The sequence below is a fragment of the Mizuhopecten yessoensis genome, unplaced genomic scaffold (genome assembly GCF_002113885.1).
Source record: "Mizuhopecten yessoensis strain PY_sf001 unplaced genomic scaffold, ASM211388v2 scaffold8573, whole genome shotgun sequence".
In the NCBI taxonomy this organism is placed as follows: Eukaryota; Metazoa; Mollusca; class Bivalvia; order Pectinida; family Pectinidae; genus Mizuhopecten; species Mizuhopecten yessoensis.
This window is the reverse complement of record NW_018407615.1, coordinates 1,074,851-1,097,880: the sequence shown is the minus strand read 5'-3', so window position 1 is coordinate 1,097,880 and position 23,030 is coordinate 1,074,851. Positions and strand designations below refer to the sequence as shown.

The 23,030-nt window shown below is 35.4% G+C and overlaps 1 protein-coding gene across 5 annotated transcripts in view; it reads left to right on the top strand.

The window, feature by feature from the left end:
* The window catches only part of LOC110456211 (xanthine dehydrogenase/oxidase-like), a 49,065-nt gene that overhangs the window by 8,888 nt on the left and 17,147 nt on the right, over positions 1–23,030 (top strand). The window contains exons 1-17 of one of the 5 annotated variants that reach the window (XM_021506792.1): positions 220–300; positions 4,224–4,396; positions 8,452–8,528; positions 10,768–10,825; positions 11,503–11,599; positions 12,705–12,813; positions 13,114–13,240; positions 13,540–13,601; positions 13,989–14,102; positions 14,504–14,645; positions 15,902–16,069; positions 16,310–16,386; positions 17,869–17,962; positions 18,273–18,382; positions 19,771–19,955; positions 20,893–21,040; positions 22,778–22,967. In XM_021506792.1, the coding sequence (XP_021362467.1) occupies positions 8,484–8,528; positions 10,768–10,825; positions 11,503–11,599; positions 12,705–12,813; positions 13,114–13,240; positions 13,540–13,601; positions 13,989–14,102; positions 14,504–14,645; positions 15,902–16,069; positions 16,310–16,386; positions 17,869–17,962; positions 18,273–18,382; positions 19,771–19,955; positions 20,893–21,040; positions 22,778–22,967 (1,726 nt within the window). In that variant the 5' untranslated portion in view covers positions 220–300; positions 4,224–4,396; positions 8,452–8,483. Of the gene's footprint in view, positions 1–219; positions 325–4,223; positions 4,397–7,603; positions 7,641–8,451; positions 8,529–10,767; positions 10,826–11,502; positions 11,600–12,704; positions 12,814–13,113; positions 13,241–13,539; positions 13,602–13,988; positions 14,103–14,503; positions 14,646–15,901; positions 16,070–16,309; positions 16,387–17,868; positions 17,963–18,272; positions 18,383–19,770; positions 19,956–20,892; positions 21,041–22,777; positions 22,968–23,030 lie in introns of those variants that run through there. The other 4 variants (XM_021506791.1, XM_021506793.1, XM_021506790.1 and 1 more) reach the window with 4 other exon arrangements.

Sequence of the window (23,030 nt, the reverse complement as noted above, 5' to 3'; positions counted from 1 at the left end):
GGGGGGATTTCAGGGGGAGGGGGCGATTAACCTTCTTTCCAAATTTAAGGGCTGCAAACTAATTGTAAAACTCGGTGAGATTTGCCAAGTATGTACTTTGTGTCATCTGCGTAACGGGCTATAAAGTGTCTTTTGAGAGAAACATCTCTCCGGATGTGGTTTTTCCGCAAGACGGTTTTTCCTCTCCATTTGCTCTACATTTTTATCTTATCAATCTCTACACAGAGTTGTCGTTCCTTACACATATCGCCAAGCTGTGTATCAACGGTGTGCAGCAGATATCAGTGTGCTGCATAGCAGGTGAGGGCTGTTCGATTTATTGACGTAAGAGCAGATTCTTTGGATCATGTAGAGATATTAAAGATTATTGGAATAGTGTATAAAATAATATGAGAGGCTGTTTCATTGTTCGGAGTAGCTATTGACACTCCGGGTTAGATAAGCAAAAAACGGTATGCCGGGGGGCGGATTCCGGAAAGTTTTCATGTGGCGATAGTAATTGTGTTGTGCATATCCGGATAGGACTAAAACGATAAATGTAAGCTTTGGTCTACAATAAAACTAAGTAAATGGATTAATGACTTAATTTAACAATGTGTTGCACTTAAGAAACGTGTTTAGTGACTTAGTATTACAAATTATAATTCGTTGTTGTTAGGTGTTTCGAATGGTCGAGTAAGGGGATGCATGGTTGTTAGGACAGACTACCGGAATGTTTGAAAACGGCATTTCTATTGTACTGCCGGGTTGTCATTATATCATTTAAAAATAATTTATAAAAGTGATATATTTCAGTATTTGTTTTGAAATTCGCAGCATCTTAAAATAAACATCACATGGAATACTACGTCGACGTAACTTAATGCTGTTGTCATGGTCAACTTGACTCTCAAATCTTATGTATGGCAGGGGGTCATTTTTTTTTCTTGTGTATATGAATAAGAATATCAGGACTTAAATCCGTGATAATATACTACAGTATAAAAAAAATCAAATCAAAATGTCTCTTTAATAGCTCTTTTAGTCATTCCAATGATATTGAACCACTATTGGACAGCGAATACTGTAAATATTCAGTGTTATAGAGAAAGAAAAAGTATTTTGGAAAAATATTGATTTTCCTTAAAAAAACCTGCACATTTTCCCCAATTTTCTAAGGTGAAAATTGTCAAATTCCTTCAAAAACAAACTATTCAGATATCAAATTTTAACTTACCTTGCATAATGACCAAATATTTAGTCTGAAATTAATTGAAAATGTAGTGATTTTATCAATCATACAAAGAAAAAAAGCACACCAGTATTACGAAAAAAATATTTGAGAATCTTATCAGATTTTTATTTTTTTTATTATTTTTGTTATTTTATCATTCAAAACATACAAATATATGTAATAACAGTAAGTATAATAAAAGACCACTGTACGTATGTTATCTATATCTTTGAACAGAACTTGCATCTACAAAAACTTGTTGAAATCTCACAATTGTCATTTTTATCATGTATTACAATTCGCAATATACAAATTAATACTGAAAAAAATCACATTTTACAAAAACTGTTTTGCTCCACCAAAGCGTACCTGTAGCTATAGGTGAAGATGACGTTTTTGAATTAAGTTATGTAGTTATGTGCACAGGGGCTCGGTTTCGGGATTTTGAGTAATATATGATGTACATGTGAACTGTTATGATTTTGGTTAATAATACACGTATACACATCAGTACACTGTAAATACTAGCAATACTTTGTATCCGATGTTTATACACATTCTAAAATCGTATACCTCGGTACCCTCGATAAACGCATACGTGAGTGTGGTCAAGTAAGTCAGCCTAGTGAATGATTATGTTTGGTGTCTACAGCTGCTTTTGATGAACATGTATATGCTATCGTTGCCTGCTGAATATTTCAGACTAATGTTGGGTTCTTTTGCTTTCCGAAACTTCAATAGAAACAACGATGTTGAGGACTGAATAAACATAGTTTTATTGTCGCCATCGTGATCCTGAAGGGGCTATTCTTAGTTTTATTGTCGCCGTCGTGATCCTGAAGGGGATATTCTTAGTTTTATTGTCGCCATCGTGATCCTGAAGGGGATATTCTTAGTTTTATTTTCGCCATCGTGATCCTGAAGGGGCTTTTCTTAGTTTTATTGTCGCCATCGTAATCCTGAAGGGGATATTCTTAGTTTTATTGTCGCCATCGTGATCCTGAAGGGGATATTCTTCGTTTTATTTTCGCCATCGTGATCCTGAAGGGGCTATTCTTAGTTTTATTGTCGCCTTCGTGATCCTGAAGGGGATATTCTTTGTTTTATTGTCGCCATCGTGATCCTCAAGGGGATATTCTTAGTTTTATTGTGGCATCGTGATCCTGAAGGGGATATTGTTAGTTTTATTGTCGCCATCGTGATCCTAAAGGGGATATTCTTAGTTTTATTGGCGCCATCGTGATCCTGAAGGGGATATTCTTTGTTTTATTGTCGCCATCGTGATCCTCAAGGGGATATTCTTAGTTTTATTGTCGCCACCGTGATCCTGAAGGGGATATTCTTAATTTTATTGTCGCCATCGTGATCCTGAAGGGGATATTCTTAGTTTTTTCCATAGGAATATCAATATTTGGATGTTGTCACTACCTTGTTCTCACTTATGTGACGTTACTCGTGAACGCCAGAAGACGCTTACTCTCCTACATTTTAAGGGGGTACATGTATATCTTTCATTTGTTCATATTTCTCCGTCGCTTGCTTTCATCGAGTTTGTGTTCACATTTTGGCATTCTCCTGAAAGGATTTTCTTCCGACAGTCTACCATACTTCGTATAAATCATTGGTAGAGAATGTATTCCTAAACTATATTTATTTGGAACATTCGTTCTTTTGTTAACATATTGAGGTACTGGTGGGATAGAGTTAAATTTATTAGGTATAAAGATAAAACGTCATTGCCTCATCCTATACTTTAATATGTAGCGATTTATTTGTCGGTTCGGGCACTATTTTGAACGTCTGTTGTTGGATTTTTTTTTCATTTCAGTAAATTTTATTGAAAAATCAAAAGGATTGGACAACAGGCTATGCCTATATAAGTCCTCTCCTAGCCAGAATTACAAACAAATATAAACTATATATAGAAAGAAATAGAAAGAAATGGTACATGAAATAGTTACAGAAATAGTGATGCAAGGGGAGTAACTCCCATAGAAGTTTTAGGTATTTAGACCAAGGATCCCCCAGTGTTGGGCTGCAAGAGATCCATAAGCTAGTAGGGATTCTGACCATACAAAGTCCTTAGCCATACACTGGCTTTGGTCATTCACCCCAGCAGACCTTGGATCCTCGCCATGCAACACTAGGAGATTTTTGATAATACAATGTACATATTTTGTATATAGTTAATTATTTTCAGCAGAAGTCATCATTTTTTCATCATCATCCAACCACCTACATTCATCAATTTATTTTATCAATTTATAAAGTAAGAATTATATTATTTTTTTTTTTTTATTTTTTTGTAGAAAGACTTGTAAGCAAGATGAATTTTATTATTCACAGTACAGAAACAACTAATGGTGGTTAAGGAATCTCTTTGTATCAGTGATAAAGACTGATACCTTTTCAAGTATAGAAGCACTTATATCATCACTACATTGTGAACAACCATTGAGAAAGACATTTATATTATTATGCATATGATTATCATTCGGTAAAGAGTTCATCAGAACATGTCTTTGGTTATTAAAATTTTGACATTCAAAAAAGTAATGGTAGGGGGTTTCTTGATCCTGTCTGCAATCACAAGTAGGTGATCCAGACAAGTGATCATTATAAAGGTCAAAGTTCAAATTACTGGCCTTATTTCGTAGTTGGCATAAAATAATATTAATTTTTCTGCATCCTGAATATTTAAATATGAGGGTTACATCATTATGGGGTTTGTTAAGGTTTTTTAGGTGTTTTTTAAACTGAGATAGGGATTGGGAGTTAGTAATAGTAGAGTCCAGCTGATTATATTTGTTGAGAGTGGCAGGAAAGTAACTGTTAAAATAATTATCTGTTCGACAGAGAGGCGGATTAAAAATTCTATTTCCCCTTAACTCATATCTTGTACTTGTAATATCATTAATAAATGGATCTATAATATTTAATAAGTAAGATGGGGAGTCATTATGCAGAATTCTATACATAAAAATTAATTTTTGTTTATTTCTTCTTTCAGCTAATGTTTCCCATTCTAATTCTTCGTAAAGTTTCACATGAGATGTTCCTCGGCGTAATCCTGTAATTATCCTGGCTGCATCTAATTGGACTGATTCGAGAAGTGTTTTTTCCTGTTCTGTACAATTGTCCCATACTACACTTGCATATTCTAAGATTGGCCTAATATAAGAGGTATACATTATAATAAGTGATTTTTTATCAACAGAATGTTTTAGACTTCTAAGAATGTTTATTCTTTTATATGCCTTATCATAGGTATTTTGTATGTGTTCAGCCCATTTACCATCTTCAGTGAAAGTAAGACCAAGATGAGTGTGAAATCTATTGTTAGTTAGTGGTTCATTCAAGAAAGAAATAGGTGGGTGATTTGGTTCTTTTTTCCTAGTAAAAATAACAGATTCAGTTTTTGCAGCATTAAATTTTAAGTCCCACTTTTTTGCCCATGTACTTATATTCTGAAGATCATTTGTTAGACTTTCTGCTGCTTGTATTGGATTATTATCAATAATTATGTATAAGGAAGTATCATCAGCAAATAATTTAATATTATTATTAACTTGGTCTGTTATATCATTAATGTACAGTAGGAATAAAAAAGGCCCAAGAATTGATCCCTGAGGAACTCCAGCATTAACATTAGTAAAATTTGAAAAGTGGCCCTCTGTAAACACTCTCTGTTTTCTTTCAAATAAATAGTCTTTGAACCAAGATAACAATTTTCCTTTTATTCCAATTGACTCTAGTTTGAATATAAGACCATCATGCCATACTCTATCGAAAGCTTTGCTCACATCACAAAATACAAATCGCACTTCTTTACCCCCATCTAAATTACTTACTATTATGTGATATATAGATAAAAGCTGATTTACAGTCGAGTCACCAGGTAAGAATCCAGATTGATGTTTGGATATGATTTCATTATCAGTAAGATAGTTATATAAATTTTTAAATATAATTTTTTCAATAATTTTACTAAAGCATGATGTGATTGATATTGGTCTATAGTTTGTAACTTCATTCTGTGACCCTTTACCCTTATAAATAGCATTAACATTTGCCAATTTCCAGGATGTTGGTATTTTGCCAGTTTCTATGGTTTTATTAAATAGCAATTGTAGCGGTAATGAAATGGAGGAACGAAGCTGCTTAATAATTTTTGGGATCATCTCATCTGGACCAGGCGGTTTTTTATCATTAAGGATTTGTAATTGGTCTAAAACATCTTGCTCAGAAATAAAGATATTATCTAGTTTAGAAGGAAAGTTATTAACCAAGGGAGGTAATTGTTCAAGATCAGGAGAAGAAGATGCTATAGATGAAAAGTAGTTATTTAGAGTCACAGCTTTATCAGTTGGGTGTTGAATGCTCATTCCTTCATCATATATTGGTGGTATACTTTTCAGTTTATTATTAAAGTTTAAAACAGATTTGGCAACTTTCCACCACTTACTAGGTGGTACAGATTTATCACATAAGGATTTTTGGAGATTTTCAAGATAAAACTTCTTGGCATTTCTTATCATATCAATAGCTTCATTTCTAATTAGTCTAAAGGTTTCCCAACAAGTCTGACTATTAATATTTTTTGCTTTTTTGTGAATTCTATTTTTCTGTCTTAATATCAGCCTTATTTTATTGGTCATCCACGGTTTGTCATCTGGCCGGATAGTTATCAATTTTGAAGGTATACATTTAACAACTTGATCAGAAATAGCTTCAGTAAGTATATTATTAAATTCTTTAGTGTTGTTTGTTTGTGAGATTGCTAGCCAGTCTATTTCATTCAAAGACATATTCATTTTCCCAAAATCTGCATTTTCATACATCAGAATTTTTTTCTTGTATGATCTATGTTTAAAAACTGAATAAGAAATAATAAAACTAATAGGTGAATGGTCACTACACAACTTTGGACTAACTAATGTACTTTGAATCAAACGACTGTTGTTTGTTAACAATACATCTAGTGATGTAGAGCTATTTGTAGTTATACGTGTAGGTTCTTTTATCATACTTTTAATATTATACTTTGTTAAGAGCTTAGAAAGATGAGAGTTAGGTCGTAGTTTTAACATATCGTTATTTATATCACCTGTAATAATTATATCTAGTGTTGTGTTTGTTGCATTTTCAAGAATTGTATCTAATTTTGTCCAGTACTCAACATTTGCATCAGGGGGTCTATATATACACCCAAGTAATAATTTATGATTCCCTGCACAAACTTCAATCCATAATATTTCAATGTCATCATTCTCTAAATCATGTCTCCTTTTGGTTAAAACTGTATCTTTATAATATATTAAAATGCCCCCTCCAAATCCTGTTAATCTATCCCTCCTATGTGGTTCACCAGGATGTGAATCAATCATAATGTCATTACTATGTATTTCCTGATTGAGATGTGTCTCTGTCAAACAGATAATATCATTACTTGCAAATTCTGCTTCAATTATATCAAGTTTGTTACGTACTGATCTAACATTAAGATGGATTATTTCAAGATTGCCCTGGGGCCCAGGATTTAATTCTACATCATTACTTAAAATAACAATTTTACTAAGGACAAACATTTTAAAACTATTGTTGTTAATTAACATTACTGAATAAGGCAAAAATATATGATAGTGTATAAGGGGAGGGGGTGAAGCTCTCAGGGAATCATAAATAACCCCTTCACGCCTCTACAATATAGGACCCCCGATGGCATAATCATCAAACTGATGGAGCCCTCGTATAAAGAAGAAGAAGAAGAAGAAATTCAAGTAATAACCTCATCACAGAGATACTAGTCAAGTCTTTCTTAAGATGCCCGTGTATCTCAGTACATATATTTAGGTGCATATCAACCGTTTTCAAACTGACAATATTTACTCAGACACACGGGCAATGTATAATGATAACTTGGAGTTGGTTGGAGATGATGACTATGATAACATGAGTTATTTACATGTACATGATAGGAGGCATATAGTTCTAATATAAAAGAAAATTTGCATCTATATGTAAGAAAGAAGTAGGTTAACATATATACAAAAAACAACAAAAATGCCAGTGTCATACCGACAAAGTTTAACTCACTTCAAAACAAGATCATCAGATCATCGTTTATGTGGTTCCTGTCATGATCAACGTAGCATCTCCTTTTGACACAGATGCTGAAAAATGGGGTTTGTGCAAGCACAAAGGAGACCAAGATCCAGATTCAAAGCATGCTTGCCATAGAGAGGATTAGGCGATATAAATAAACTGTTACTATTTATAGTAACACACATATTAGGCAGAAAAGATTACCAATAAAAAGTAAGCCCATGACACGTGTAGGATTTTTAACGTATGTAAACACAGATAGGAGAGTGTTATTTTTATTTTGGGAATATAAAAACGTTGATGTTTAACCATCACAGTCAAGGTATGTTACGACTTTGACCTGACACAATAGGTTATTACGATGTCATGAGTTACACTGATATCAGGTAACTACATATAAATAGAGTGATATTACTGTGTATATGCTTATAATACTGTATGCAAGGGAATGATACACTCATCATGACAGGATATCCGTAATAGAGTCATTGATTGGTTTCTTCGTGTTGATAATGTTCTCAACTTGAAGAAAATCATAACTTGTCAATATGTTGACATATAAAGGTGATTATTAACGGATAATGTCCACACAAACATGATCAATCGATTAAATTCTCACACCATTTTTAGCTTGCGTCCTTCTCCGTTCCGGCCACCGGAAGCAGTTTGTTGGAATTTTATAAGAAGGAGGCGTTAAAAAATCACAAATCCAAATGTTTTCTAGAATAGAACGTGTTAATTAATTCTGTATATACAAAATCAGGCACGGAAAACTTTAACAAGAAAATGCTTGGTTTTATCTAAAAGGGCACAGTGCTAGTAGGTCATTCGAAATCTGGGCAATAGATATTTGCCCACACAGTAACACGTTCTGGTTCGTTTAGATAACATAATAAACCAGAGAAAAAACGTCGGGTTCGAGGGAAAGGGGTTAAAGTTGAATCACGTCATTTGTAGTTATCTGTTTTACCGTGACGTGAACAGTGTCATCATTGTTATACGTGGCAAGGTAAGACGACCCTAGCAACATAGGTATTTTGTTATCGAGGATAGTCACCCAATAAGTCGTTCTATAAGGACATGACAAAGAGATCTGTGCCATTTTTATTAGCCTATTTCCTTACTTCCGACAGACGCCTGGCTCGGTTACAACTTACGGGACACCATGGATCCACGGAACACATTGGTCTTCTTCGTCAACGGTAAAAAGGTAATACACCTAACCACACAGATCACGAGTATCTATTTTTATACTGTGTCTCCCTTAACATTGATTAAAACTTCGTTACATCGATATCTGCTGCATAAGTAATACATCACTTTTATTCTCAACTCGTGCGCATTAAGAAAAAGAAGAAAGGAGTGGAGCAAACTGAGGAAATTCATGTAAATATTTTAGAGTGTACGTCTTGGGTACGAGTATATCATATTTTGGCCTGGAACTTATTTCTGACCAAATTAGTCTCCATTTAGTCTTGACACTTAACGCTGTATAGTGTGTGATTCCAATAAGGCATGTTGTTTGGTCCTTAAATTTGAATTAAGCTTTTCAATACTACATGGGAAACCCTATTCATCTTAAGAAGTGGCCATGTACTCTATACATTAAGTTGCTGTTATCCCTTGAGCTGGAGGGGTAGGGCCTTAATAGAGGAACTGCTGTACTTCATACAACTGCTAAACCCCAATACTCAAGCACATAGTATACATAAAACACATATGGCTATAGGACCAATACATTATTCCGACCAGGGCACACTCTCGAGTCCAAACCAATCCTGGGGATTTAGCTCCATCTTTCATCTTCTTTTTCTTTGATTTTCAACTACATAGATTTTTGCCTGATATTACATATAACTGGTCAATGCAACTTCTCTACTAGAAACACCCTTCAGGGTCCTGCATGACGCGGGGAAATAGTTTTCTAGATGATAGCATGGAATTGGTTGAGTTCTCAATCCATAGCTCTTTAAAGAATTGGTACACATGTAAATATTGCCTAAGGTTCGTCCCTGCTCATGGGGACTAGTCCACAAATTATCACATTGAAATGGTTAGAATCCCCATCCTAAAACCTATGCTTGATTGCTTGGTATGACAATTAAAACCATCACACTACCAGCATTGGTTCCTGGGCCAACCTCGCCCATTGGGACTTAAGTCACTGTGTCGCAACATGATAACGGTTGAGATTTACACCCTGTTACCATATGCACATGCTATACATGATGAGACTGTACAATCATATGACCATAGTTTGGCCCGGAAAGCCCACCAACCTTCTGCGGACTCGGTTATCGGGTTATTCTGATTCATGGAAATAGTTCAGCCCCCAACGGTTTTACCATATATCAATAATGAGAAGTGGTTCTTTGATATCCAGTCGAGCGATACGGGAAGTCATTTTTTTCAATTTTAGAAGAATTTTAGCTGAAAACAGTAACTAAATAAATCTGAATTGAATTAAAATAAATTCATCAACCCTGAAAAGGTCCATCGTAAAATTCTCATGGCATATGTGTTTTTATAGGAATAACTTGTCAAGCAAAATATTTCCAATGTATAGTTACCGTTCTGGCATTAGTACAGGCTCCGTAAACAGAGCTAGTCCGTCCATATCCTGCAACAATTGCATTATTTGTTTTGTTATTCATCTTCTTCGTTTCTCCTGTTTCGATCAAAAACGTTTGGCTCGCAGTCATCAGATGATGTTTGTTCAAATCGTTTTTCGTCTGTGGTCCGTCCGTGGTCCGTCTGTGGTCCGTCCGTACAACTCTCCGTATTATACTTGTTATCGCTATTCCTAAGAAGTTGATTCAAACTTGTTGACAAAAAATAGCTACCAGGCGGCCATCCCGGACATTGACAGGCAAATAATGTTATCGCTATATCTTAAATAGTAAACGAGATATTTTGATCACGTGTTATTTCCTCTTGGTCCATATTTGTGCATATCTAGTATTGAGATTCATCAATTGTTATCGCAATTTCTCAGATGGTAAAGTAAATGCCTTAAGTTCCTTCAGTTGGTTCATCCTGTTCCTCAGTTTTGCAAAGTTCATTGTAGGGCTTTGTCAGAAGAATATATTTTATATTTCTGTCAGAAGTCAGGAGTCTTTCTTGTTTACTCAATGATAATGTAGTAAGAGGAAAACCTCATTTTGAAATAATAATGTCAAAAGTTGCAACAAAATGCTTTCTCTGAAAGATAGCACAGAAATAATGAAGATAGTACAATGCTGGGCGCCATAATTCCTCTGGAATATTTTGTACATACGTTTGCGTCTATGGGCCAATTAAGATTAAACACAAATGTCAAGTAATTATTATTTTCTTTATCGACCTTTTGTACCGACGTTGATTTGTGTTGTTGTGCCTGTATGAAGTGATTTCTGTACATATATGACGTAGTTTTTTCTAGATGTATACGTGTACTTTTTATATTTTAGATCGAGGTTGGGAGCCCAAGCCCAGAGACAACCCTTCTTCAATATCTTCGCCAGACCCGTATCCATACATCTTTATATGTAGTTTATACATAGTTGCCTGAACACTTCGGTTATGCAAGTGATGAGTCGATCATTTATATGTATATATAACGTAAATGTGCCGTTAATGTAATACCTAAATCGTAGCTTATTTTATACTCTATCGTTGTTTAGGTCGGTACATATTCCTACATGTACAATACTATGTCATGATAACATATTCATGTAAATTACTTATTCTCGTGGTTGTGCATGTTTATATAAATTAAACTGATTAATTTGACCACACCGATTGTATAAGTGGTGAAAAGTGAGTCACCAAATGTTTAAATTTGATGTGTTTTTAATATACAAGATACGCACTGCACACATGTCGAATTGAGTTATCTCAAAAAACAAAATAATCTTAGTACAATGTTCACTGGTTTTTGTAACTATTTGATTGTTTAAACTGTACACAATGTGTATTGTAATGTATAACTGTTCAGGATGTTTATTTGCCGCAACTCCGTTTATTATTAATACGTCACGCTGTATTATAAGGGTATAGTCTTGATTTCTCTATGATTAACGTTTATATGTTATGAGTAAGGTGAATTCATATATATGGATACATGTATCTCTACGAATGCCTAGTTAGTAGATTCCAATATATGATTGACAAAACATGTAATGATTTCCTTATCGTGGCCTCAGTATATCTAACTGGAACAAAATCAGCATGTGGACAGGGTGCTTGCGGCGCATGCACCGTCATGATGTCATCATATGACGTCACAAGCAAGTCAATGACGTAATGTTGTTTATTTTGTCATTTTGTCCTATAGTTACTTGCTCTTCATTTGCCTTCATATATGTTTGTCCACGACACTCTCCATACCAGTACTACTCAAGTATGAGAAATTATAGCGACTTAACCATTTCACCTAACTGAACTAAATAGTGTGTTTATTTCATTACTGTTGTATTCCTTTGAAAGAGTAGTCCGTCCGTTATTTTCTTTTTAAATGCAGCATCGTTGGACAAAAGAAATTCGAACACGAAGTAGCGGAAGCGAGACTAAGGTGTTGCTTTTCCGGCGACGGCGGCGGCATCAACATTAAATCTTTGCGTTTTAGTTAGTTTCATTGAACGTATAATTGTTAGACCAACCAAACTTGCACCATAGATGCATCTTAGGTACATGTAGTTCATCTCAACCCATGTGGCATCCGATGCTGGATGCGGCCTACCTTTCATAGTCCATGGACATGCTGACATTAAGTTAGGTTATTTGAAACTATAAGTGCTACACCTACCAAATTTGACATGTGCATTGATGGTCAAAGCGGGGTACAGGCGAGACATATCGATCCGAATGGCTTGTATATAGATAAAAGGTGTAGACCATCCTAGGTCTAAAGACGAGGATACAAATGGGACTTTTCAATCTCTCCTTGAGTTTTATCAGTCACATTTTCACCAAATATTATACATTTGATACTCTCAACGGGCGAATAAAGAAAACCATTGTCACCTTGAACTCTGATTGCCGGATGTACATGGGTTTACATTGCTAATTTTAGCTACGTTATACAAATTATCCCCTAATAAACCAATCGATAAATAGATTACAGTTGATATGTAATTGACAGCATGTACCTAACTAAACATCGCTTTAGTATCATTGCGTTATCAAAAAGGTTCTATTGACATCATAAATACGTCTTTTACCAACAGAAGTTTTATATCGTTAACATTATTTTATTTAACTTATTCGAATACACTTTTACAAATACATGTTCTTGAAAAGCGAATAATTTTTATAACAGTTCAGTTTTAGTCGCATAAATTAGCAAACTAATAGCTGGGATTATTTCTAAAATCTCCTATTTTGAATTAGGTGTTAATATTTACAGACACGTGTCGGTGAATGCCTGTCTCGTGCCATTGTGTTACCTTCACGGTCGGGCGGTCACTACCGTGGAGGGTGTAGGAAATTCCCGGACAGGACTACACGCGGTACAGGTCAGTAGCACGTGCTTTATGGATACTTGACTTTCGTTAGCCGCTTTGGATTCAACTAATACTTTAAGCTGCTTCTATATAGAAAACAGTAAAATTCACACTATATATCAGAGCTCCTTCAAAGTGTCAACTTTTTGACAAGCTGTAAATTTGCTGTACCGTGTAATATTGGATTTTGATGTTGATGTAATATCAGTAAAATAATGAAATTATTTTTAAACATTGTAAAGTATTGTAAATTTATTCCGAATTATACCAATCATTAAATTAAGACATACCTGTTTTTGTTGACAACTACAGAAAGGTTTAGTGGAGGCACAGGGTTTCCAATGCGGATTTTGTACTCCTGGGATGGTTATGACGATGTACACATTGTTTAGGAACAACCCTAGTCCGTCACAGGAACAAATGGAGAGAATGTTGGAAGGTACGTTATGACAAGCCGTATTATTATTAAGACTTTTTTTTTTATATACCAGGATCACTTGACTTAGTACAACTAACTCAACTCCTTAGATTTAATCAAACACCGATTGGCCTTTCAATAGTTATATTTTCTGTAACTAGAAGCGTGTTTATAGACATGTTTTTGGGATGGGTTGCACAGATTTGGCAACTTTTTAACCTTATTCGAAGCTTTGGTTAAATTATATCGTATATCTGTTTGCTTCAATTGTGTGGTAGATACAATGTACACATATAACAACACTTGTTTGACCCCCGTAGGAAACCTATGTCGATGTACCGGGTACCGTCCCATAGTTGATGCTTTTGTGGAAGCCAAAAAGGTAACAATAGAGTATTCATTCGCAATGTATGATGTAATGAATTAGTTGTTTCCCTGTATTTTCAAGTGTTGCTTAATATATACAATTTATATCCATGTTGCAATCATTAATATGTTTCATGAATATTTACATCGCCATTGCAAACTGTCTATCATTATGAGAATACAAGACAGATGTATATCTAGGATATAACCTGGTACACGATAGACATGCAAACTTGAGAATATCAGTTGTTGATCTAACCATTAAACATCTTACTACAGACTTTCATTTCTGAATCTTACCATCAGGCATCCATGCTACAGTTTCTCAGTTACGCGTCTAACCATCATCCGTCAATGTAGACCATTATTTGTGTAACTTGCTGATATTAATTCACGTTACCAGAACTGTCCGTGCGGATTAGGCCTGTGTCAACAGACGAATGAGACATCAGGAGGTATTGACGAGACTCCACGGGAGGCCTCCTCTCAAGACGTCATATTTCCCCCGGAACTGCAGGTAGGGCTTACTGTTTAGCTGGGCTTTCACGGTGGAAACATTTTCGAGTGTACCTGTAATCAGTGCTATAAATACACACGCAAATAAAATGGCATACTCTATTACATCATCATCGCCAGGCAGCATTTTGATACGGCAAATAGTTTGATATGATAATCACCATACTTACTGTCGCGTTGCCAAGACTGCATCTTCGTTTTTAAATATGTTGTATATTTTAATATAACATAAAATGGACGTATAAATGAGAGGGATTGGGTGTAATTTTGTAAATATATGACCCTTTCTGATAAGATAACCAAGAAAGCATGTTCTTCTGTTATAATTTATATAGTGACGAAAAGTGTAAATGTCAATATATTTAGATAAGTGGCGTTTATATACAATTCTGTAATTTGCAGCTGACAGAGACTTACCACACAGAAGACGTGGTATTTAGAGGTGATCGGTACACCTGGTATCGTCCCACAACTCTAGCCGGAATATTACAACTGAAGGCAGATCATCAGGGAGCTCCCGTGGTCATGGGATGCAACAGTATAGGTGACGTCATATTATTTAACGACACATACCAGATAATGTGATGATTTCGAAATATTCACTTTCATAAAAGGCATGTATGACAAGTCCATGATGAATATGCGCTGATATTTGTCTTGTTTTCAAAGTATTTTTGGTCAGTCATAGTGAAATGTTAAATACGAAACTGTTCACCTTCGTTGATGTTTAATCATAAACTAAGTGTCTCATGAAAGTGGAAAAGGAGAGTGACAGTGTTAATCAAGAGAGCCAAAACAGATCGGAGGATTTATTTCATACATTTGCAAGACCACACACTTGTGTTTTTCTAACGAATCAGAAAGCACGAGTTTATTGCGCGTACTAATATATACGTCCGCGCAATAAACGAGTGCTTTCTGATTCGTTAGAAAAACACAAGTGTGTGGTCTTAATTTTATCACATACCTTCCGTATTTGGTAGAAATCGGTACAAAGATTTTATAAACTTTGATATTTTTTGCAAATACCCGGCTAGTAGGTAAATACAACATTCCGTATTGCACATGTGCAATACAGAACGTTGTATTTCATGGTCTGAAAATTGCTTGTATTACTATAACAAGATTCAACAGGGATGTGATAAATTGCAATCTACGTTTTTGTCATTTATATGTGAGGGAAGGATATTGTTTTACCTCGAATTTAATTAATTATCATAGAAAAGTTGTAATCCTGATTTGGAATGTAATTCACTTGATATTTATGATACAGGAATGACATATGGTAATTAAATACTTTAACCCTTAGACTGCCACAGGGCCGATTTGGTCTGATCTGATTTTTACGTTGACTGCCACAGGGCCGATCTTGGCCGATCGGCTTTTAGCGAATTTTGACGTCACGCTCGGCATTGTCTATGACGTCATCAATTCATGTGACATGAGACGATCTGGACACTATTTGTTCTATGAGGCGATTTATGTTCAAATTTCAATCATTGTAAAAAAATAGATCGGCATCGCAGACGCACATGAAGCTCGTATTTAAAAAAGATAACATGCTTTCCCCGTTTTTTGAAATACCCGTCCATAGAATATAGGGAAAAGAACAAAATCACGGCACCAAAATATATACTGTGTGTACCGTCTCCTCTTGACTTTATGTTTGCCATATAAGTACCGGTCAGTATTTGACCATTTAAGTTTCTAAATTATTTAAAAGTAGTATTGCTATATGAACTTGCTTCGTGGACATATGTACCATCACCTTAAAACTGACTTGGTTTGTATCAATGACAGGATATCTGCTGCGCAAGGGGATTCTGACGTCTGACGTGGTTATCTGCGGAACCAATGTTAAGGAACTGACTATTGTTGAGACCACACTGACCGAGGTTCGAGTCGGGGCCGGGGTTACCATGGCGTCATTGGAAAAAACACTCAACGAAATATCTGTCAAAATCAAAGGTGACGCAGTTAAAAACTTAAATGCATTTTGTAAAATGAGAATATATGAACCGTTAAACCCCCCATTGTTAATTTTGTTTTTACATGTTTGTATAACCGTGCCGACATTTGTTTCCTACATTGACATTGGTTTTGCCTAATGTTTGACCTGAAAAAGATTGGGATCTTTCACAGGTTCACGCGTATATTCCATGAAATCAAAATCCATGCATTATTTTAATTCACCAATGATTGTCATAGGTCCCAAAAACAGAAGTGTGTTAGCAGCCCTGGACGTCCTGCGGTGGATAGGTGTGGACCAAATCAGAAATACAGCGGTATGTTGTCATGTGTTTCCTTGTAATTTTATGTTTTTATTACAATACGTAGTAAATGCTTTAATTTCAAAGCCAATATTAAATATATCAATAACAACAACATTTCTGTCGTATTCAGGTTGACAATACATGTTAAACAAGCATTCCAAACCACAATTTCCTTCACAACGAAAGATCTTGATTTGCCAGAAGTCGATCACTGCCACATTTGTCTTTTCGTTGTAAAGTTTTAACTTTTCATCGAATTATATGTGCTCTAAAGCCTTATTCGAATATTTCTTATAAAGAAATCTTTAGACAGATAAAAATTGCTCACACAAACTCACACAGCTGTATATAATTACCTATACTACAGCGCATGTCTTCTGAGGGTCATTAGATATTTAGATGATAATTTATGAAGTTTGAACATTCTTATATTCTGGATCACAAACCACTGCGCATTTTTTGTCATAATTTATTGTGTTACATAGTACTACAGTTAAACAAGATATAAAAAGATATATTGCCTTTTACAATTATGGAATTCTAAATTTATTCTAATAATACTTGCCATGAAAATGCAAAGCGAAAATAGATGATAAAATGCAATAACTCTGCATACGGAAGCGGAGTATAATAAAACGAATAAGGCTTTGAATCATGCCAACATTAAGTGATAAATCGTAAGTTTTTTTATGGGAGAGATGTTCACCTATCAACAGTTTGATCCATATTGAGAGATGTTCGCCTATCAACAGTTTGATCCATATGGAGAGATGTTCACCTATCAACAGTTTGATCAATATTGAGAGATGTTCACCTATCAACAGTTTGATCAATATTGAGAGATGTTCACCTATCAACAGTTTGATCAATATTGAGAGATGTTCACCTATCAATAGTTTGATCCATATTGAGAGATGTTCGCCTATCAACAGTTTGATCCATATTGAGATATGTTCACCTATCAACAATTTGATCCATATTCAGAGATGTTCACCTATCAACAGTTTGATCCATATTGAGATATGTTCACCTATCAACAATTTGATCCATATTCAGAGATGTTCACCTATCAACAGTTTGATACATATTGAGAGATGTTCTCCTATCAACAGTTTGATCCATATTGAGAGATGTTCACTTATCACCAGTTTGATCCATATTGAGAGATGTTCCCCTATCAACAGTTTGATCCATATTTAGAGATGTTCACCCATGGTCAATCCATTGAATACTGACTCACGTACTTGGTTTTGGTGGTTTATATATATATATCCGGTTGGCGTCTCGGTTACAATGAACAGACAGATATGACTGTGATCGAATTTCTGTAAATAAGACGGTGTCTCTATTTTCAAAGCTCGTTGGATTGTTTTGAACATGCAATGTCACGAATATTTTTTCATTTATTCTTATGAAAATGTACATTAAGTATTAACGCTAACTGATGTTTATGTATTGTAATCTTTAAAAACAAAATGTATTTCGCAATCTAAGACGATTGGAGGTCACGTGATGAGCCACGCACCCAATCTGGATCTGCAAGCTTTCCTTATGGCCGCTGGAGCAGAACTGCAGTTTTTATCACAAGGTATAGTAGTACCATTTTTAAGCGATGACACATACTATCACTCCATGCTTGTACATTTAATTGTGTCCTAAAATTAAATATTAACCTTTTCGCCACTGTAGACCAGAATGAGCACGTCCAGATCATTGAATGGTAGAGTCTACTATAGCTACATAGGGATGAAAAGGTGAACAGTAGGCTATACGATTGGAACACATCTGCATGTCCACAAAGTATCACGATTCGTTTGAAGTTTAACACAGAATTGTCAGTTTACTTTACAGTTTCATCCACAGACAGATGTAGATGGTCACTTGTTGTGTTGTTTTAGGCAAAGGACCACGCACCTGTAAGTTGGATGACGAATTCATCAATAATGAATATAGTCACATGGGTGATGGAGAGATACTGTCCTCAATCACCATACCTTTCACGAGCGAGGTAACTCACATAAGGGATTCAGTTATTAGCTCACCTGCCCGAAGGGCTAGTGAGCTTATGTCATGGTGCGGCGTCCGTCCGTCCGTCCTCGTTCGTCAACGTTTCCGTTAAACAATTTCTTCTGAAGAACGGACAGGCCTAGAGTCATGATATTTGACTGAAAGCTTTGTTGGTAGGAGCCTGAAAAAGTTTGAGAACGAAAATGACCTTGACCTACTTTCAAGGTCACAGGGGTCAAATATGTCAAACACTTTAAACGACTTCTTCTGAGGAACTGGAAGGTAAAGATCCTTGATATTTGGCTGGTTATTTCCGGGGAAGGAGCCCAACAAAGTTTGCGAATGAAAATGACCTTGATCTACTTTCAAGGTCACATTAAACAGATATGTCAAACACTTAAAACGACTTCTTCTGAAGAACTGGAAGGTATTGAACCTTAATATTTGGCTGGTTATTTCCTGGGAAAGAGCCAAACAAAGTTTGCGAATGCAAATGACATTGACTTACTTTCAAGGTCACAGCGTTCAAATATGTCAAACGGTTCAAACTACTTCTGAAGAAGAATTAATAGGCATACAAATATAATATTTGGCTGGTGACTTCCTGAGATAGAGTTCACCAAAGTTTGCGAATGAAATGACCTCAACCTACTTTTGAGGTCACAGAGGTCAACAAAATTTTAAAGGATTTGTTCTCAAGAACTAAAAGGAATGGATTCCTAAGATTTGGCTGGTAGCATTTTGGAATAGAGCTAACCAATTTGAGAAGGAAAATGACATTGACCTACTTACAAGGTCACAGGGAAAAAAGCAACTTCCGAAGAAGAATAAAAAAACATAGAATCTTATAATAATATTTTGCTGGTAGTTTCAACAGATGGAGCCATATTTTTAGTTCAATATTTTAATGAGAATATTTTGCTATGACTGCTTAAATATTCAGGTGAGCGATACAGGCCCTCTTGGGCCTCTTGTATTAGATGACTGTCCTGATGTGCATTGTTTGTACGCACATGCACTGAGAAAGTGTACTGTATATCGGATATTATCACTACCAGAATGTATTGGTACAAATAGAGTTTATAAAATCTTGGATTGCCATCTTGTTATGACTTCAAGATAAAGAAGATAGGTCGAAATTTCTAATTAAGATGCATTGAAAGAAACTGCAATTACTTAGAATGTCAGTGATCATTTTTGGTATACATCCCAAATTATGTTAACTCTGTTCTAATATACAAATATTAGCATTCCTCGTGCTTATGCAAATATGATTTGTTGATGATAATATTATTGTAATTAGATATACATGTTATCTCAAATTTCAATCGACTTCACTTATTTTCATGGACCGAAAAAAGCTTTGATATTGGTTCCTTATTTCATCAGAACGAGTATATCGTTGGCATGAAGCAGCCTCACCGTCGCGGATTTGACTATGGCATTGTTACTTGTGGGCTGTTCGTGGAACTTGACACCAGTACTAGAACTGTCAGAACGATGCGACTAGCCTTCGGAGGTGTTGACAAGAAACCTGTACTGGCGCTGTCAACCACCAACAATTCAGTTGGAAAGTAGGTTCTTTGATTAACTCCGGGTATAAAACCAACAGTATATGCTGGACAGTTTCATTTTTCGTTTAAGGTCATATGAAGGAACAAATCCTGATCAAAATATGTGTTATACAGGATCATTATACTCTTAAAAATAGTACGTATCAAATTTTCATTTTGTTCCTAGTGAAGACGGTATTGTAAATGAAACGCTGCAATATCAATACAAAAGTGCCCTTTTGATAAAAATATACGTAGTAAATGCAAGCGACGTTACACTGATAATCCTCCTAGCGGTTGTATCATAGCAATTATAGACTCAAGTAACTTAAAATGTTTACATTTTAATCGGGAACAAAGGTTCTTGTAATCTACACTTTTAAAACGTTAACGCAGTCTGTTGCGAGAATATCTCGATATTTTTATACAAGTTATTGTTTCCGCAAAGATGTTTTTTGTTTGGAAGGTGTTACAAATTATTGCCTGGTAATGACGTAACCGTTTGTTTTATCACATTTGAAAAAGAAAGACAAATGCATGATACTACCTTTTTACACCGTTTACAGATCAGCCTTTCATTTATCTATTTAAATTTTGTTCACAAAATAGCTTTATATACATTTCATTTACAAAGTACGATATCAAATTACTAAAACTATTGAATAGACCTTCATAAGTACTTGTTACATGTATAAAAAATGCCTTCGAATTATTAACGAGACTCAGTTGCGTATATTATATTCCATAATATCCAATTTTCTTGTTTATTTCCATTGTGATGTAACATCAATAACTAAACGAACTTATTTTGTTACTGGACACTTCCCTTAGTTTGGTTTGTTGTCCCTTTCCACACTTTTAATGTTTTATTTATCGCAGATTTTCACTAAAACCCGTTTACGTCTTTACGGGAGATATCAATTAACACGGAAGTTCTGCATTCTCATTGATCCTACAGGACTTGGTCTGATGACATCGTGACTGAGGTGTGTGGTGATTTGATAATTGAGCTCAACAACAATTACTACGACAATACAAAGTTCCGGCTTACTCTAGCATGTAGCTTCGTCTACAAGTTTTTCTTGTATGTACAAGGGCAGTTGAAGGTATGTTGACTACTTAGTGTCGTCCGTCCTACCAGAGTGACTTTAACGTAACGTTAACAGTATAGATTCATACGTCCAGCGTGTGTGGTGGTAACTTCATTGATTATTTGGCGGATACCTTCATTATTTGATAATGTAGAGGATACGCTTTCGTTGGCTGAAAACATTCAATATCGTCTGTTTCAGCTGCTAATTCAGAACACTTATATTTAAATAGGGTCCACATTGGTGATCAGCCATATTTCTTCGAACCGCTGTCCTTTTTTCTTTTCACTTTCCTGAACATCCTGCACACAGACCGTAGGCTACATGGCACTCTATCGTTACAGGGAATAAGGAAACATTCGTGTTAAGTAATTCGCCTTCCCTGTACTCCTTAAACTGTCCGAAACCGTGCAGGTTCTGGGAAAGAACTTGCTGTGTCCCACTGCATGATCGTAAGAGGCGACTAATATGCCCCTCCCATTAAAGAATAGACTTCAACTGCATGTGTATCAAAAATTGCGTATAATGTGTGGCCGACTGCAGAATTGGGTTTTTTCTTTTGTGTCTTCTACTTTGAGAACATGTAAGAGACCAACATTGACCTGCTGCCATCATTGTGACACTTTGGATTGGTTTCGTTTCCCCTCTCTCATCTCTTTTATTTGTTATCTACTCCCTCTTCCAGGCGGTTTCTCCTAAAACAGTCCTCATTTGACCAAGTCTTTCGTGAGGACGTTAAACTCTACACAAAACAAATGTATCCATTGTCCGCATCCTATAATTATTTTGGTACACCTGCCACTCTTTGTGACATTTAGGTTCGCTACCACTTTCCCGATTGATTTGAAGTCTGTCCTATAGATCAGAATGTCAATTGTCCATTCAATGTGAGTTAAAAAAAAACTCAGTGACGTTTCAGTATGACATTATTCCACCTTATCTTGTATCCTAAAAGATGTATATCTATCTTGAATCAAAAGGTTGGGTGTTGCGAACAAAAGCATTGTTAGCGTTCTGTGGTTTATCATTTAGAACATTTACAGTATTTGTATTGCTTAGTTCATTATACAATTGCCTACTCTTATTCTCCAATATATGTGCCTCAGGATTCTTCATAACAATGTATTCTGCTACAAACAAAGATAAGAGCAAAAAGCTTAGCAAAATGCTCTGACCAAGATCTAGACTTAATTAAATAACAATATAATTCTGGTAAAATATTCCTGTCGTATGTTGGTGGCTAAATTGTAATTAAAAATGTGTTTTCAAGTAATCGGAATAAGAAAGCAGTTTTCAAAACATTAACTAAATACAATTGTATCCGAGATTTCATAAGGTCATCATTTGGCATCAATATGACCATCACAAAACATAAAGTAAGCTAAATTATCTGTCGCGCTTAATCACAATCATTGCTTAGTATACTTAAAATATTCAAACAAATTTATATACATTTATATAAAATCACAAAAATTGCCATAACCAATCTCAACAATGAAATGATATTGTCATTTAATACAGTAAACAGCTGGTCACCTTGCCATTATATAGAAATGGGTGGGTACGACCAGGATGTGTGACATATCTAAACAGACTTGGTTTTTATACTATAGAGACATATCCCACACATATTTGAATTACTTGTGAATTTGACTGATATCATTAATAAAGGGTCACGATATCCGGTTATTTGGACTTGCGTCGGATATGTGTTGCTAATCAAAAACAATATAATTATTTACCTCTTTATAGAAAACGGATTCGTCGTGTTCCCAGTGTGATGTGATCGGGCTGCCCTATACAACCGTGTCCGGCACACAGGCGTACGACGTCCCAAGCGAGGACGGCCACAGGATTGTATGGAAACCCGTACCTAACGTTTCTTCCGAATATGTCACGTCCGGAGAGGCACAGTTTGTGGACGACATTCCTACATTTCAAAGTACTATACACTTATGAAATGTCCATGCTTCAAGATTTGGTTGAACTATAATATTTTTAACGT